The sequence below is a fragment of the Lycium ferocissimum genome, chromosome 6 (genome assembly GCF_029784015.1).
Source record: "Lycium ferocissimum isolate CSIRO_LF1 chromosome 6, AGI_CSIRO_Lferr_CH_V1, whole genome shotgun sequence".
Taxonomy (NCBI): domain Eukaryota; kingdom Viridiplantae; phylum Streptophyta; class Magnoliopsida; order Solanales; family Solanaceae; genus Lycium; species Lycium ferocissimum.
The window spans coordinates 6,855,543-6,872,562 of record NC_081347.1 but is presented as its reverse complement, the minus strand read 5'-3'; the positions used below and the strand labels follow the sequence as shown (position 1 = coordinate 6,872,562).

At 33.0% G+C, this 17,020-nt stretch overlaps 2 protein-coding genes across 2 annotated transcripts; one reads left to right on the top strand and one right to left on the bottom strand.

The window, feature by feature from the left end:
• Nucleotides 1-7,456: 7,456 nt before the first annotated feature.
• Nucleotides 7,457-9,194, top strand: LOC132060598 (protein NUCLEAR FUSION DEFECTIVE 4-like). The gene has a single exon (XM_059453594.1). It carries the CDS (start codon nucleotides 7,497-7,499, stop codon nucleotides 9,192-9,194), a length of 1,698 nt encoding a protein of 565 aa, XP_059309577.1. The 5' UTR covers nucleotides 7,457-7,496.
• A 4,914-nt stretch (nucleotides 9,195-14,108) lies between these two features.
• Nucleotides 14,109-14,579, bottom strand: LOC132061056 (uncharacterized). Its single transcript, XM_059453932.1, has one exon. It carries the CDS (start codon nucleotides 14,577-14,579, stop codon nucleotides 14,109-14,111), a length of 471 nt encoding a protein of 156 aa, XP_059309915.1.
• Between the last annotated feature and the right edge of the window lie 2,441 nt (nucleotides 14,580-17,020).

The window sequence follows — 17,020 nt, the reverse complement described above, 5'->3', positions numbered from 1 at the left end:
AATTCCATCTAGGTTGGTATTGCCATTATTGTTATGTGGGCTTGTCGCCATTATTGTGATATATTGTTATGTGGGCTCGTCGCCATTATTACGATATTGTTATGTGAGCTGTCATTGTATTGTGATTTCATGTATTTGATATAATTCTCTCTCTCTTGTTCTCCCACTGGTCATATGGAAGAGGAAGGTTATTACTGAGAATTGAATATTGAATTGCAATTCCTAGTATGAATCTATGGAACCTATGATTGCGGTGATTATTGAGGTTGATTCCATGCGAGGCATGCATCCCATATTCTATGTGCTATGTGATGTAATTATCACCTAGTTGTATCTTTATCACATACTAGCTCCCTCACCTTATGAAAGGGAAGGGTAATATTGATGATTGAGCCGTGGGCAATAATATGACTTGTACTTGTTTATTGCATATTGGTGATATAATTGAGACGATATCATGCATGACATGCTTTCATATTACTCTTATGTTGTTATAATGGTGAGGAGAGTGATTGAGAGACTCCGAGGTTTTTGCCGGAGATTGAGAGTGACAGAGAGACTCCGAGGTTTCTGCCGGAGATTGAGAGTGACAGAGAGACTCCGAGGTTTCTGCCGGAGATTGTGAGTGTTTGTTGCCCGAGGTTTCTTGCCGGGAACGATGGAGTGTCCGATGCCCGAGGTCTTTGCCGGGATCGTGAGAGTGTGCTCGTGATCCGAGGTTATATTCGGAGCGAGTGGTACATGGACTTCGCGGGTCCCCCATGGGTCATGACTATGAGGCATTGCCATAGCATGTGTGTACGGGAGTGGAGTGTGAGAGGTGACTACCGCATTGCATAACATTTACATAGCACGACATTGCATTGCATAGCACTCCATTTGAATGGTCATTCATGTCATTGCATGGCACATTCTACGATTGATTCTTGATTTGTGAATTCTTGAGTTGTTGTTTGTGAGTATTTATTTTAAAGGTGGATGGAATCGAGGTTTATAGAATTCTCCCTAGGCTTATAATCGAGATATTGAGATCCTTGTGACTATCGTTAATGCAAGACCTTCTCATGTGCTAGATGTGTATTGTGTTTGATTACTTATCTCGCTTACTTGTTAGTTGCTTCTTGTTTATATGCGTGAACTAACCATTGTCGGCCTATGATACCTACGAGCCTTGTGTTGTGCTCATACTACTCTTGCTACACTCTTTCTGGAGTGTAGAGTTATTTTCAGGTGATGTTCGAAGTCTCACGACCGTTTCGAGGACGTTTGGGTGAGCTATTGCAACCCAGAGTCTCTCCTTAGATTTCTGTTGTTCTCTATCCTTCAACAGAAGTCGTATCCAGTTTGAGTCTGTTATCTATTCAAATTGTAAACTTCTTAGAAGCTCTTGTATGAGTCTAGACCAGATTTTGGGAATTTCTTATAATAATAGTATTTATTCCGCATGTTGTATAAAATTAAGGTAGTTATCTGAAGGGTTCGCCCACCAGGGAAGGTTAGTGTGGGTGCCCGCATGATCCATGATTTGGGTCGTGACAAGAAAGCAAGTAAAATGATCAATGGCCACAAGCATGGATACAAGGGAATTTACTCTCAAGTAACGATCCAATGTATTTCACAATTTTACAACTAAGAGCGGGTTTATGTTAATAGATAATGATTTCTAAAATCTCATTGAAAGTCTTCCAACCAAATCAATGAATTTCACTCTAAGCTTCTCCAAGCCTTAGAGTGTGATATTAGGCACAATCAATTTAACCTCAAGTAACTATCCTCTTAGAGCTCAAGTTATTAGATGGGTTTAATGACCCAAATTCTTATTAATTAATTTTTCCCAACCTAGATTTCCTCTTCCGAGCTCAATCAAAGTAAATGAGTGAGTCATAGGGTTAGCTACTCCCTTAAGAATCATTCAAAATGAGATTAATTAAAGAAACAAAGACCCACTCCATTAGAAATAAAAATCATTTAATACCTAAGCATAATAAGAGATTTAATCCAACACTTGATAATGAATGATATCATAAACAAGATCCAGGTGAAAGAAGAAAATACTACACACTTAAATATTCAATATAAAACAAGGAATTGAAGAAAGGTTTAAGAAATATCTCATTAAAGTGCTCCAATCTTCTCCTCCAATGGTGTAAATGAAACCCTAGCTCTCCAAGCTTGTATGAAATGGCCAAAGATATGTTTTACAAACCCCAAAAGAGTATTTATAACATTCTAAAACGGAAAAAAATTGTGGATAAAAATGCCTAACGTGCGGCAAAGACATGTCGCAACAAGTGCCACTCGCATGCACAACATGCTTTGCAGAAGTGCCACTCGCATGCACAACATCTTGCAGCAAGTGCCACTGTAGTACTTGCATGCACAACATCTTTGCGACAAGTCTTTTGAAAAGTCTTTATCGCTTCTTCTATTTTTGCTCTATTTTGCTCCATTTTGCTCTCGTTTTGCTCCGTTATGCTCTCCGGACATTTTATCCCGCAAAACGACATGAATACACAAAAAGTAACACCAAAAGTGCTTGAAGAGTCACAAAATCTTAAGGAATTAGCATCGAATATCCCGTAATTTCGCGCACATCACTACTTCGTTAGTCCTATTATAGATTTCTTTAAGTCCGACCATACCGTCATCATAAATTACAACTAGAACTTTGGTTCCTAAGTTCTTTCTCGTTAATCCTTTTAATCCTATTACAATTAATCCCATATGCATTAAGCTTTTTCTAGTATTTTTTATCTGTCTTACTGACTTTGGGTTAATTAAATTTACTGTTGTAACACTATTTCCTATAGCTGATAATTGCTCTTCTCTATAATATCTATATAATTGCATTGTAGTTGAAAAATGTCCTATATTATATAAAATCTTTGGATTAAGTAGTCTTAGCTGAATTTGCTGGAAAATTTGTATATCTCTATCTATGTCTATTACTTCATCTAATTGTTGATTCTCTTCTGGTCCTCTTCTACTTTTATATATATATAAACCTATTTTACTTTTATTTTAATTTTAACTTCTTAATGGAAAAAAATAATGGGACAGTTTTAAAACCAGTAAATTGAAACATAACTGTAGAGAAACCTATTGGTAATGGGTCATGCACGTTCTATCTAATAGAGTAGTTACAGTTTCATCTTAATTTTGAATTTGAGTTTATCCAGTATTTTTTTTTAACCTACTTAAATTTGAATTGAGATATTAAAAAAGAAATAAAAAAAAACAGAGAAACCATGTTCACTATCTTTACATGTTTGGAGCAGCAGTTGTAGTTGCATTATTATTGCACCACGTCCCCATTTCCCTTTGCACGATCACACACACACATCATTCTCTACACAAACACACATATATGAGCAACACACATGCGCAACACACAAATGCAATTTTTTTTTCTTTTTCATTTGTTGCCTTTTTTCCTTCTGACCTTTTTACTTAACCTATGTTTAAAAGCCAAGTTTTTATAGAGCTGTTTACTATTCAAAAATCTCCAATTTATTGTTGATTTATGTTGTAGAAATTGAAGAAGACTTCTTCAAAAGGCCGGTTTGTCAACATAGCTATAAAAATGGAGAAATAAGATCATTATGGAAGAAGGAGATGTGGAAGATTAGAGCAGAAAATTGATCGAACGGGATAAGCCAACAACACCTACACATGAAAGCAACAAGTTTTTAAATTATTTGCTCTGATTTCTACTATCAAAACTGACTTATTCTTTCTTTTTTACTGGAAATTTCATAGATTTCTTGCCACCTTTGAAGGTGCTTTTGGTTTTGGAGGAAGAGTGAAATATGCAAGCCTGATCAGTGTGTGAGTGAATTTTTTATTTCTCTATGTGAAGAAGCCAAATAGAACTGGTTAACTTCTAACCAATTTTTGCACATACGGTCTTTTTGCACTATTATTGGTTTTTCAAAGTCTTTGGATATGTGAAATATTTGCAACATCAAAATTTCCCATCTTAGATCATGACATTTTTTTCATTGCAATGAGTTTTTACGCATTACTTCAAGTCTTTAATTCAATATCTTGATATGATATTAACATGACAAGTTGGATTACCTATATCTTAACCTATTAAATTGATAATCATAAGGCTAAGATTGTTTTTAAAAATTAATGAAATCTTACAAGATAAGAGTATATTTTGTAAATACTAAAGAATTACACGATATGATATTTAAAAATAAATAACTTAAGATGTGTGTTAATATATGGTTTAAAAACATAGCTATAAAAATGGAGAAATAAGATTATTATGGAAGAATGAAATGTGGAAGATTAGAGCAAGAACTTGAACAAGGTAAGCCTACAACACCTACACATGAAAGCAACAAGTTTTTAAATTAGTTACTCTGATTTTTACTATTAAAACTGACCTAGGTGCTTTACGTTTTGGAGCAAGAATGAAATATGAAAGCTTGATCAGTGCATGAATTAATTTTTTATCTCTCTATGTGAAGAAGCCAAGTAAATCAGGTTAACTTCTAACTTTTTGTACACACGGTCTTTTTGCAACATTATTGGTTTTCCAAAGTCTTTGGATATATGAAATATTTGCGACATCAAAATTTCCCGTCTTAGATCATGATGTTTTTTTCATTGCAATGAGTTTTTACGCATTACTTCAAGTTTTTGCAAGACAAATAACTACTAATTACTGGAATTTTAAAATTCGGTTGTGTTCTGTTTACAAGAAATAATGTCAAACATATTTTAGTTTATCATAAAATAATAACTATTTTTGGCAAAAGTATTTTTTTCTAATCAATTTCGTAATAAAAATAAAGAAGACATAAAGAATTTTATACTTGAATTAAAATAACTTAAGTATATACAACTCTAATTTTTTCATTTAAAGTTCTACAAGATGCATTCTTTAGATTTGATGTGATGTTTTAAATTTGACTACACAAATCTGCCTTTTAAACCAAAATTAAACTAATATAAAACAAATCATAAATAACTATAGACGTAAGAAACTAACCTAAACAAATTACAAAGCAATTAATTGGGAAGTAAAAAATAAGGAAAAAAATTGTTTAAATAAAATTTTTGCTCGATTCTGAATTTCTAAATATTAAGCATTCTTATTTAGTTCAAATAAGGAAATATTTAATAATCAAAATTTTAATTGATTTCAAATTCCTAAATATTAGGGTTACAATTAAATATGAGCATGATAACTCACCTCCTTGACCTCCTAACAATTAAGGAGTAAAATTAAGTGCAACGAACGAAATTTTGCCATTAATATCAGAAGTCAGAATTATATTGATACACGAAATTACACTCTAAAGATTAAGGTAAAGGAAAAACGAACTACATTATATATGGGCATAATAATATAATCCAGCAACTTGTAACAAATTAATAATAATAGAAAGGTGTATGGTAGGATAGAAGATGACAACCTAAAATATGCGATGAAAGAAAACTGAAATGGATAGTCTTGCCACTAAATAGACATTTTATGTAATCAATAATCAACATCGCAATTATTTGATTGAGGCCAACCTCCATCAGTAGAAGGCGATGATTCTACTGTTCACCTGAAACAAAATTCACAAAGAATCAAATCAATACTCATTACCTTGAAGACTAACAATTATACAAAATTAAAACAAAAATAAAGCACAGAGTAATCATCGCAATTTAAATAGTAATATGTTTTTATGATAATAGTGTTTTCAATACAAATACTTATTGTAAACTTTGTGTACTTTGAGAAGCATTAAAGAGCTCTTTAACATCCGTTATAAAAGAAAAATTGGCCCCATATTTTGTAGAAAACTTGTGTACTTTGGGAAACATTAGAGTTTGAATTGAGAAAATAGTACCCCAACTATTAAGTGAAATTGACGAAGACAATATTGGCCTTCCAAAATTTTGGGTCGGTCAACTATGGGATTTTATTTTCGGAAAAAAGGAAATTATGTGATTTTATCAAATTTAGTAAAGATCTCAAAGTTATTAAGTTTTCTTCTAATTATCTAATAATTAAGTGACCTAATTGGTAAGTAGTCAATCAAATAAACTCGAACTCTATGTTCTTTTACGTAGTTGTTTAGGAAAAGCACCGGATGAATGTTTTATTTTGTATTCCAAAAATAACAGTGGGGTTTTTACCTTTTCCAAAAATAAAATAGGTGTAATATTATTAATATAATTAAATAATAATTTGAGAAAAATAGTAAATGACAATTTTGTCTATTATAGAGTGTTTTAATGAAGGGCAAAAAGTTCAATCAACATTTTGAAGACCCGTTTTTAATATAACATAGATGATTTAAATTAGGTAAAACTTTAATGGATTATTTTGAAAGAAAACCTATATTATTAGTGTTTATGTATATTATTATAAAGATAATTAGTAATAATTTGAAAAAAAAAATAGAATAAGACAAAAATTACTAATATGCAAAATTGTAATTGACTTCAATTTTATAAATATTATAAAATAATAAACTTCATACATAATATATATGTTAAGTGGGTTTATTAAAGTAAAATAAAATATGAAAATCAAAGTGCGCAAACGTGCAATTTGTCGTACTCCTGAAAGAAGGCTAAATAGTAAATATAGAGGAGTCCTATGCCTAAAACAAAGGCTAAATATTAAGAATATATTAGTTACATTGATGTTTTGACACCGAATAACTTTAGGATTTAATAAGCAAAATTTAGTTGGTTTTACTTTTCCTAAATATTAGGAGATTTATTAATATCTATTTATAAATAAATATTAGGAAAGTAGTAAAATGATTATTTTGTCTATTGTAGAATCTTTTAATGAAGAGCAAAAAGTTCAGTCAATATTTCTTAGGTCCTTCATGCTTTTAATATAGTATAGATGGATAACTGAACACCAAAAACTTATTAAGTTTACACAACTAAAAAGATAAATACAAATGTTTTTCATAATTTAATTGGAGTGATTATTAAACATATATTCTCTTAATTATAATGTATTTTTATTTGTTTTGAATCATGTTCTATATATGTTCAAGTTATTTGTATGAAAAAAATATATATGCTCGATTTACACGTGAACAGAATTAGAAAGAACTTGCACAATATATTTTTGGAATTTCTATTATCTCTCTCCCCTCTTTTTTTTTCTAAACAATCCGCGCATCGCGCAGGTACGTATACTAATTTGATATAAATGTAGATAATTAGCATTCATGCCTATCATTAATTACGATATTCTATCCAAATTAAATATCTTTTTCCAAGACTCCTTAAACTCAAAAACTACTTCAACTTTATCCTTTATCCAATAACCGAATCATAACGCTTGTAAGTATTTTATCCTTAGTAGAACTACATCCTATTCAAAATCCCCATAAATAAATCCTCGATATCACTCAGATCACCATACTTTTAACACTTGATCAAATTCTTTTCTTCTAGCAAATATGGCTGATTTTGAACCATGCAATTTCACTTTGCAATTCCTTCGTGGACGTTGGTTCATGATGTTTGCTTCATTCTTGATCATGGCTGGTGCAGGTGCAACATATTTATTTGGTGTATATTCCAAAACTATAAAATCAACTCTTGGATATGACCAGTCTACCCTCAATCTTCTTGGTACTTGCAAAGATTTGGGTGCTAATGTTGGTGTCCTTTCTGGTCTTTTAGCCGAGGTAACGCCAACTTGGTTCGTCCTTTTAGTTGGGTCAGTGATGAATTTTGCTGGGTATTTTCTTATTTGGCTAGCCGTGACAAAAAAAATTGCAACACCTAAAGTATGGCAAATGTGCATTTACATATGTATTGGTGCCAATTCACAGAATTTTGCTAATACTGGTTCACTCGTTACATGTGTTAAAAATTTCCCAGAAAGTAGAGGGATGATGTTGGGGTTGATGAAGGGTTTTGTAGGGTTGAGTGGTGCAATTTTCACACAACTTTATTTGGCTATTTATGGCAATGATTCTAAGTCTTTAATTCTTCTTATTGGTTGGCTCCCTGCATTGCTATCAATTCTTTTCATCTTTAACATTAGGGAGATGAAATGTTCTAGGCATCCTAATGAGGTTAAAGTCTTTTATGAGAATCTTGTTATATCAATTACATTGGCTTTGTTGTTGATGGGGATAACAATTGCACAAAAGTACCTTCACTTCTCACACAATGCTTATGTTGCATGTGCCACTATAGTTTGTGTGGTGTTATTTTTGCCATGCTTAGTTGCAATAAGGGAGGAGTATTCATGTTATAAGTTGAAACAGAAAGAATTTTTGAAAAGCCCTTCTAAGGTTGTTGTTGAAGAACCCCCTTTGCTGGAATCAAAGCCGGGGGCCGGTCAACCGGTGTCGGAAATCGTGGAGTTGCCGGAATATTCTTCCATGGCAAAAACACAAGAAAAGAAGGAAGTTGGATGCTTTAGCGATATATTCAAGAAGCCAAAAAGGGGTGAGGATTATACCATATTACAAGCCCTATTGAGTATAGACATGTTGATTCTTTTTGTGGCAACTTTTTGTGGGCTAGGGTGCAGCTTAACAGCAATAGACAATTTGGGACAAATTGGCGAGTCCTTAGGGTATCCACAACACACAATTAGCACGTTTGTGTCTCTAGTGAGCATATGGAACTATTTCGGTAGAGTTTTCTCAGGGTTCGTCTCTGAAAAACTTCTGTTGAAGTGGAAAGTCCCTCGCACGCTGATGATGACCTTTGCTCTCGTCTTGCCAGCCATTGGCGATCTCCTCATTGCATTCCCATTCCCCTGTTCAGTTTATGTGGCATCGTTGCTAATAGGCTTCTCGTTTGGCATCCAATTGACGCTTCTTTTCATCATAATATCGGAGCTCTTTGGACTGAAGTATTACTCAACATTATTCAATTGTGGACAGTTGGCTAGTCCTATTGGATCATACGTTTTGAACGTGAAAATTGTGGGAAAACTTTATGATAATGAGGCATTGAAGCAACTAGCAAGCAAAGGGTTGACAAGATCAATGGTCAAAGAATTGGTTTGCATTGGGAAGCAATGTTATAGGAGTTCTTTTATCATACTTGCTTGTGTGAATGCATTTGGAGCTCTAGTTTCTTTGATTTTGGTAATGAGGACTAAGGATTACTACAAGTGTGACATTTATAAAAGGTTTAGGGATGAGATGGAAGCAAACGAGAAGGAGATGAAGATGGTTGCTGAAAGATGAGTATATTTCTTCAAAATTGAAGGGGTTGTCTTGTGAAATTATATTCAAGAATGATTTATAGCTTGAAAATTTCTCAAAAATTAGTTTTTTTCTTTGTTCTTGTCAAATTAATTTTTAATTTGCTTCTGTTTGATTTCTAATGGTAGAATTATATATATATATGCTACACCATCAAAGTTCTTGAATCCCACTGGATCCTCTAAATTTGTTTCTCTAACGTTTCTTCTTTGCAATTTTATTAGGAGTATATAAAGAAAAAGTCACAATATTTGTAAATAGTTTTTTTTTTTAAGAAAAACACGAGAATGCAACAATATTTGATAACTGGTGTACCATTTTCGAGTTTTACGAGTTCTGATTTTATAAATTCTTATTATATAGTTATCTACTTTAATTTATATTGAGAGTGATCAGTAGAATTGGCAAAACGAGGAGGATCAAGTTCACATTATTAATTAACACAGATTATTAAGTTTGCAGTACTTCCTATATATTTAAACATGTCTTGAAAAATTCAAGAGTTTAAGTTATATACACTAATCAATTTATGACTTTTTTTTATACCGTTAGGTTACTTTTCACATATTTTAAGAAAATTTATGTGTAGAGATCCTTTGGGTGATTGATAATTTTAAGAAAATTTACATTTTTACAGCAGGATCGCGCCGCCACATGATGCCATCTAGGTAGCAAGTTACTTTACTAGGCTATTGACCCTGGCGATGGGGTTGTTCTTCCCAGAACAAGTCCAACATGCCCTCAAATGCCAACCCTCGGCTAAACGGGCGAAAAAACAGGACCACCGCCTGGTTTTGAACAGTCCGCCTGGGTCAATCTCACCTAACCTTGAACATCATGTTTTGGCATGATCATGATGCATTAGAGCATTATTACCATGATCTTAGTAGTCTAGTGTGACGTAATTCAACGGAGTATTTAGCCTATAAGGCTAAACATGAATTGAATTATAATTAAAGAAATAAAAAGAAAAATAAAAATTATACCTCAAGGATGGAGGTTGTGCTCAGCAGAGAAGGAGTTTATATGAACAAGCTTTTTATTTATAAGAGGGAGTGAGAGAGAGCTCGTGCTTGGGGGATCCAAGACTTGCCTCTCAACTGAGAAGTTTGATCCTTATATAACGGATCAGAAATACAAAACAACAAAATTAAAAAGCAAATGGCCGACAACATGATGGCCAGATAAAAAGTAAAAGTAAAGAAAAAGTAAAGTCGGCCAAAAAGTAGCCGAAAGTAAAAGCAAATCCTAATAATTACAACTTTAATTATTAAAGCTGCTTTTATAAAAGCAGATTCCTACTTTATGAAAGTAGCCGCCTAGTGGCGGACCCCACCAATCACTTCATCTGTGACTTGCCCTTGTCTTTTCTTTGAGCCGAAGATGCTTCCTCTTGGCCAAGGAATTGGTACAAATTTTTCATAGTCCTACGTATTAGCTAATGGACTCGAGATTCTCCCCGCTAAGACTTGATTATTATAGTCTTCTTCATCTTCTTCTTCATTATCGTTGGTATGACCGACGTACGCCATTGATGTGTGCGAAATAGCTTCCATATTAAGATCTTGCATTATATTATACTTAAATTCCTCCATGTATTGGGCTATGAGTGATGGCCGAATTAGTCCTTTTTTCAATTGGATTTTTTAAGCAATTTGCTCAAATGCACCGGGTACTTCCTTTGTCCTTGAGTAGGGGAGTCCTTATATTGTGCAATGGTTGTTTTAATTTGATTTATTAAATCCCGTCTGGAATAGTTCCATCTTTTGATTTTTGTAATAATTTTTTTCCGAATTTTGTATAAAAAATTTTAAGCAAGGCATATTTTGCGGGTATAACCCACTTCAACTGTCCATTTCATAATCCATGGAATAGAAAATTCAATGAAGAAATACATATTAGAAATTTCCTCAGAGAAAGTAATATTATTTTCCAAATCTATTATTTTTGGAGAAACATCAACCCATTCGGTATATAAACCTTTAAAGGGTTACGGTAAAGATTTCACGGTTGGACCATAATGAATCCACCATTGAGAAACCAATTTGGTATGCCACCGTTTATAAACATTGGCACAAATTTTTATAAACCATGAATGTTTCCTATTAGGATTTTCATATAAAAGAGCTTTATTAAAGCTTTCAACATAATCCCAATAATTAAATTTAACTGACTTTTGTTACCGGATATAATCCCTATCTTTTAACGGACTTATTCCCCATTCATTTGGAGAAAATACCTTTTTGATGATAATTTTGAAAAATTATAAATTTTCTTGCTATTAGCGAGGATAAAAATCTTGGAATTCACCGACTTCCACGTATATGATAGGATCATTTCATAATTCATCCGATATTTATAAGTCGGAGTGGCGTATGTGTGTATCAAAATACCTTTACATTATTTGCCAAGGTTCATCTTTCGATTGAGATCATCATTCTCAAGGAGAATTATTAACTCTCTTTGAGCATTTTCTTCATATGAATCAATGTCCTCATTATCATCAATTACGAGGGCACTGGAGTATGATGGAGGCATATTATTCCCCTTTTTCTGTGCTTCTATAAAAGCAAGATAATCAGCAAAAGTGATTTGTTTCTGGGTATTACCAGAAGTTTCTGCAGTATCAGCGATTTTGTCGGCTATTAGCCTTTTGTTGCCCATTTGAGCAAGAACAGTGCCTCTGCCCGTTCCTTTTTGTCCAACGGATAACAATGAGTCTATTCGCACCATGCTTCAAAACCTTAGATGCAAGACCCTAACCTCATTTAGGTGGTATAAAGATGTTTTTCTTTGCGGGGTCATGGAATTACCAGAGTAATGACTCTCATTGGAAGTCCAAATTTATAGATGGACTCCCTCCTCTTTTTGCAGAAAGAGTTAGAAAAGCTCTTAGGAAAGGAGAGAGAAGTATAGATTATAATAATTATACTTATGGTAAACTAATTGGTACTTGTATGCAGGAAGGGTTAGCATTATGTAATGAAATTCAGCTAAACCAGCAGATCAAGCGCCATGGTCTTAATGAAAGACAACAATTAGGAGAATTCTGTGGACAATTTGGTATGGATATTCCACAATCTTCTAAGAAGCCTCATAGGCATAAAAAGAAGCATAGAGAACAATTTTCCTATACTTCTATTGATAGGAACAATTTTTCCTATTTCAATATTATGTCCAAGAAATCTGACTTTTGTTTGAAAAAGTGACATTTTTGGTTTAGATATAACTAAACCATTTTGAATAATAATTTTCTTGAATATATCAAGATGTTTAAAATGCATTTCAATGATATTTGAAAATACTAAAATATCATCGATATAAACAATGATAAAATTGCTATAAGCCATAAAAATATCATTCATAATCTTTTGGAACTCGAAGGGGCATTCTTGACCCAAAAGGCATGACATTCCATTCAAATTGTCCTATTGGAACATTAAAAGCAGTTTTATATTTGTCTGCTTCGGCAATTTGAATTTGCCAATAGCCTGATTTTAAATCAAATTTAGAAAATATAATTGCATTATGAAGTCGATCTAATAAATCTTTTTTATTAGGAATAGGATATCTAATCCATTTTAAAACCTTATTAAGGGGTTTATAATTTATAACTAATCTTGGAACTCCTCGTTCCTGTTCAGCATGTTTATTGACATAAAAAGTCATGGCATGACCACGAGAGATTTCGAAGATCCGATAAGACCTTTGTGCAATAGAGAGAAATCTCATTTTTACATAATTCCAAATATTCGGAATTCATTTGACATGGTCTTGCTTTGGTAGGAATATTATTTTCAGAAAAAGATTCTTCATATGGAAGAGTGACAATATGTCTTTTCCTATCCCAAAAAGCATTAGGATGGTCACTACAAATTTGTAGAGAAAACTGATTTTTTATAAACTCAATCTTATCCTGTAATTTAGGATTTTGTAAAATATCCTCAATTTGGAGCGTATAAATTTCTTGTTTAAGAAAATTGATTTGCTGATGTTTATTTATCAGCTTATCTTTGATTTCATTTAAAATCCTTGAAAAGGGTTCTGTTATAAACTCGAATTTAATAGGTTTATTATCATAGGTTCCTATAAAACCTTTATCATCCATCCATTGAATAGGAAATAGTTTATGGATGAATGGAGTACCCAAAATAACTTGGTTTGAAATATTTTTTACCAACACGAAAGTTTCGGGAATACAAACTTTGTCTTGGCAAATATAAGCTTTGGGTAATTTATAAGTAATACCTATTTTTTGGCCACTAGCGGCATCCTTAAACTATGAGTAGTTTTTTCAAAATATTTTGAAGGTATTAATCCTTCTTGTATGCAACTTAAATCGCTCCACTATCAACTAGAGCAAGAAACTCTTTTTTGAAATTATAATCAATTAAAAGAGTAACTTTGATAAAAAATTTAAAAGAAGTAATGGCTTCTAATTTTATTAAAAAATTGGAACTGGGACCACTACTTTCACCTTCTTCCGTAGTAACATTTTCTACAGTGTTATTAACAGGAGGTCCTTCCATAGTATTATGAACTGGTGTTTCTATGATTTGTTTTCCTTTTCCTTCCAATTGCGAGACTCTATGATCTAGGGTCACTTGGTGTTTCCTAAGGGTGGAAATTTCTTGTTTAAGGTTATGAACCTCTCTTTCTAGGTCTTGGGTGGTTGCCGGTGTACTTATAATATTCCGGCGTTCTTGGAGGAGTTTTTTGACTCCAATAGTATAAGGTCCTCGTAGGTTTTCTAATTTCTACTGCAGTTAGTTCTTCTTGGCCGCCGTTTTGAACCTATTTGGTCTATAACTGGGACCTAAGATTTGGATCCTTAATATATTTAAAGAGATCTATTAGGTTATTACCATCTAAAACCTGAATTTGGTTTTCACTAAACTAGGAAACAAGTTTATAAAACTCATCATCTTCCTTGGCTTTGACACAAGGTTGCCCTAATTGGCATGGTTGACACTCATCGTCTGAACCGGTTGAGATATAACTCTCTTCGTCTAACACCCTAATATCTTCATCTGAAGAGGGGTTGGAAGAACTATCACTTTCCTTACCAGAATCATCCTCGGGTTCTGGATCTGAATTTAATAAAATCTTATATAAAAATTCTCTAAGGTCATCATCTATGTTAAGGGCTTTAATCTTCTCCTTAACCTTACAATTTTTGTAAAAATGACCTACTCTGCCACACTTATAACAGGCCTTTGGGTTTTTGGATTTTGATAAAATCCTTTCTTTCCTTAAAGGTCTTTTTGCGCCTATTCTTTTTTTGTAGACGCTTTTCCTTCCATTGTTGAAGTCTCTATGCTTCTTTTTATGCCTACGAGGCTTCTTAGAAGATTGTGGAATATCCATACCAAATTGTCCACGAATTCTCTCCTAATTGTTGTCTTTCATTAAGACCATGGCGCTTGATCTGCTGGTTTAGCTGAATTTCATTACATAATGCTAACCCTTCCTGCATACAAGTACCAATTAGTTTACCATAAGTATAATTATTATAATCTATACTTCTTTCTCCTTTCCTAAGAGCTTTTCTAACTCTTTACGCAAAAAGGAGGAGTCCATCTATAAATTTGGACTTCCAACGAGAGTCATTACTCTCTCGGTAATTCCATGACCCCGCAAAGAAAAACATCTTTATACCACCTAAATGAGGTTAGGGTCTTGCATCTAAGGTTTTGAAGCATGGTGCGAATAGACTCATTGTTATCCGTCCATCTTCCCGAAAAAATGTTCGACAATATTAATAACAAGTGTATAAACTATATTAGCAACAAAGCTTCATCTTCACCTTCTTGCTTAACAACTTAGAATTGCATGTCGCCGCACATTAGTTAAATAATTATCCCACCAAAGATTTTAATTGGCCAAAGAAACCGGCTATGATCATATCTGCAATAACTCTTTCAGTATTTTTATGAACCTTGCAGATAGTGTTGTACATTAACATTCTATGAATAGTACAATAAATTTGGCGTTCACTATAACCGTCAATATTCCATTCATATATTTCCTTACCACTATAACAGTTGGAAATAACATGCTCATGCTCCTCTAATAAAACATCTTGAGGAGTTGGTCGAGGATAATAGTACATCCTCTGGGTAGGCTTGACAGCATAATATTCATCAATTTTATTAATATCTAATGCTATGCGAGCCTTATAATCAATATCAGACAAATATTTATCATCCTCTACTATTAAAGGACTAAGTTTTAAACCTTTAAACTTTTCGTCTAAAAGTCTTTCTAGATCTGATAAGGGTTTTATCTTAAAATCATGAATTTCAGGAGGAGGTTGTATACTTGGAGTAGCAACAACTTCCTTCTGTTTTCCCTTATCAGGAATAGTAGTCTTATTAAGACTATTTAAGAGCTTATCAACTTTTTCATGAAGTGAAAATATTTGTTCACCCAAAATATTCATATAAACATTAGTATAATTTTGTTGCCTTATCATATTATTAATATGACTAGTCATGACAGTCAAGGCACCATTTTCAATTAATTTTGAAAATTTATGTGTAGAGATCCTTTGGGTGATTGATAATGTAAACGTTCTTAGATAATGTGCATATAACTCTTGAGAGAATTGGTATTTCAATTTATAAAAATCTAAAATTGGGTTAATTTGTACTGAATAAACTGTTGATTGATTGTTTCCTTTTTCTGGAAATAATAACTAAATAGCTGCTGCCTCAGTGTCTCTATCACAACATGAACTGTCAATGCATTACTTAATAGTTCAATATTGTTGGACTAGTACAAAGACGCAGGAATTTACCAATGAAACTATGAAATTACTCTATTTGGATTCTCCTCAGATGTATACATTTTTTACCTCTGAACTATCACTATCAATGTTTTCAACCTGGTTTCAGTAATTTGTGAAGTTTTTATTAATTATTCCATTAATGGACAGTTGAAATTCGACATGGTGTCAAATAATATACTATAGAAATTTATCTGCACTTAGCTTGGTGTTTACATCAAATTAATGAATATGTTTCTTTTGCATACATAAACTCATCACTTATTCATTTAAATGTTAAAATTAAATTTATTGAACGTAAACACTCAATGCGGATATTATAGGATTTAGCGCTTAGAATTACTGATATTTTGGATGCCAAAATTGAACATATGTTTCCGAAATTACCCAACCTCCTTATTTCAACTTTCAACCATTCGATGTACCTAAAAGGATTAAATTCACAAATGGCCTCATAAGGGTTCGGGCAAAGCTTTTGTTGCCCAACGGGCATAAGTTATGGACAAAAATTAATTTTTACTCGTAAGGTAAACGCAGATATTTTAAAACAATGAACCTGTTTAATTGATCACAAGTTTTGCCTTTGAGTCAAAAGCTAGAACTTATGGCTGATGGGTAATAGAGGCAAAGCTTTTGTTGCCCATCAGGCATACGTTCTAACTTTTGCCTATAAGGCAGAAGTTAAGGATATTTCAAGTCAAAAGAAGTTAACAAACCACAGTTACGCCAGAGGAGAGCTAGAATTTATGCTTGTTGCCTGTTGGGTAACATAAGTTCTTCCAAATGAAATGTTTTCAGAGTTAAGGTCATTTTTTAAAAATTTATTAAGCGGGGCAAAAATTCAAGACCAAACACTTTAGTGACATCACGTCATTTCCTGGAAAATAAAATATCACCAACCAAACAACCCCTCAGGGCTATTTTAACTTTTTCCTCCCCTGCTGGCCCCAATTAAAAGGTGCTGGGGAATATCGAAACGTCTCATTTCAGTGATTCGTCCTACACTCTTCTCATACTCTCT

Bases quoted from the DNA above. Each gene is read 5' to 3' on its own strand.
- LOC132060598 (XM_059453594.1), top strand. From the start codon at position 7,497: ATGATGTTTGCTTCATTCTTGATCATGGCTGGTGCAGGTGCAACATAT.
- LOC132061056 (XM_059453932.1), bottom strand. From the start codon at position 14,579: ATGGATATTCCACAATCTTCTAAGAAGCCTCGTAGGCATAAAAAGAAG.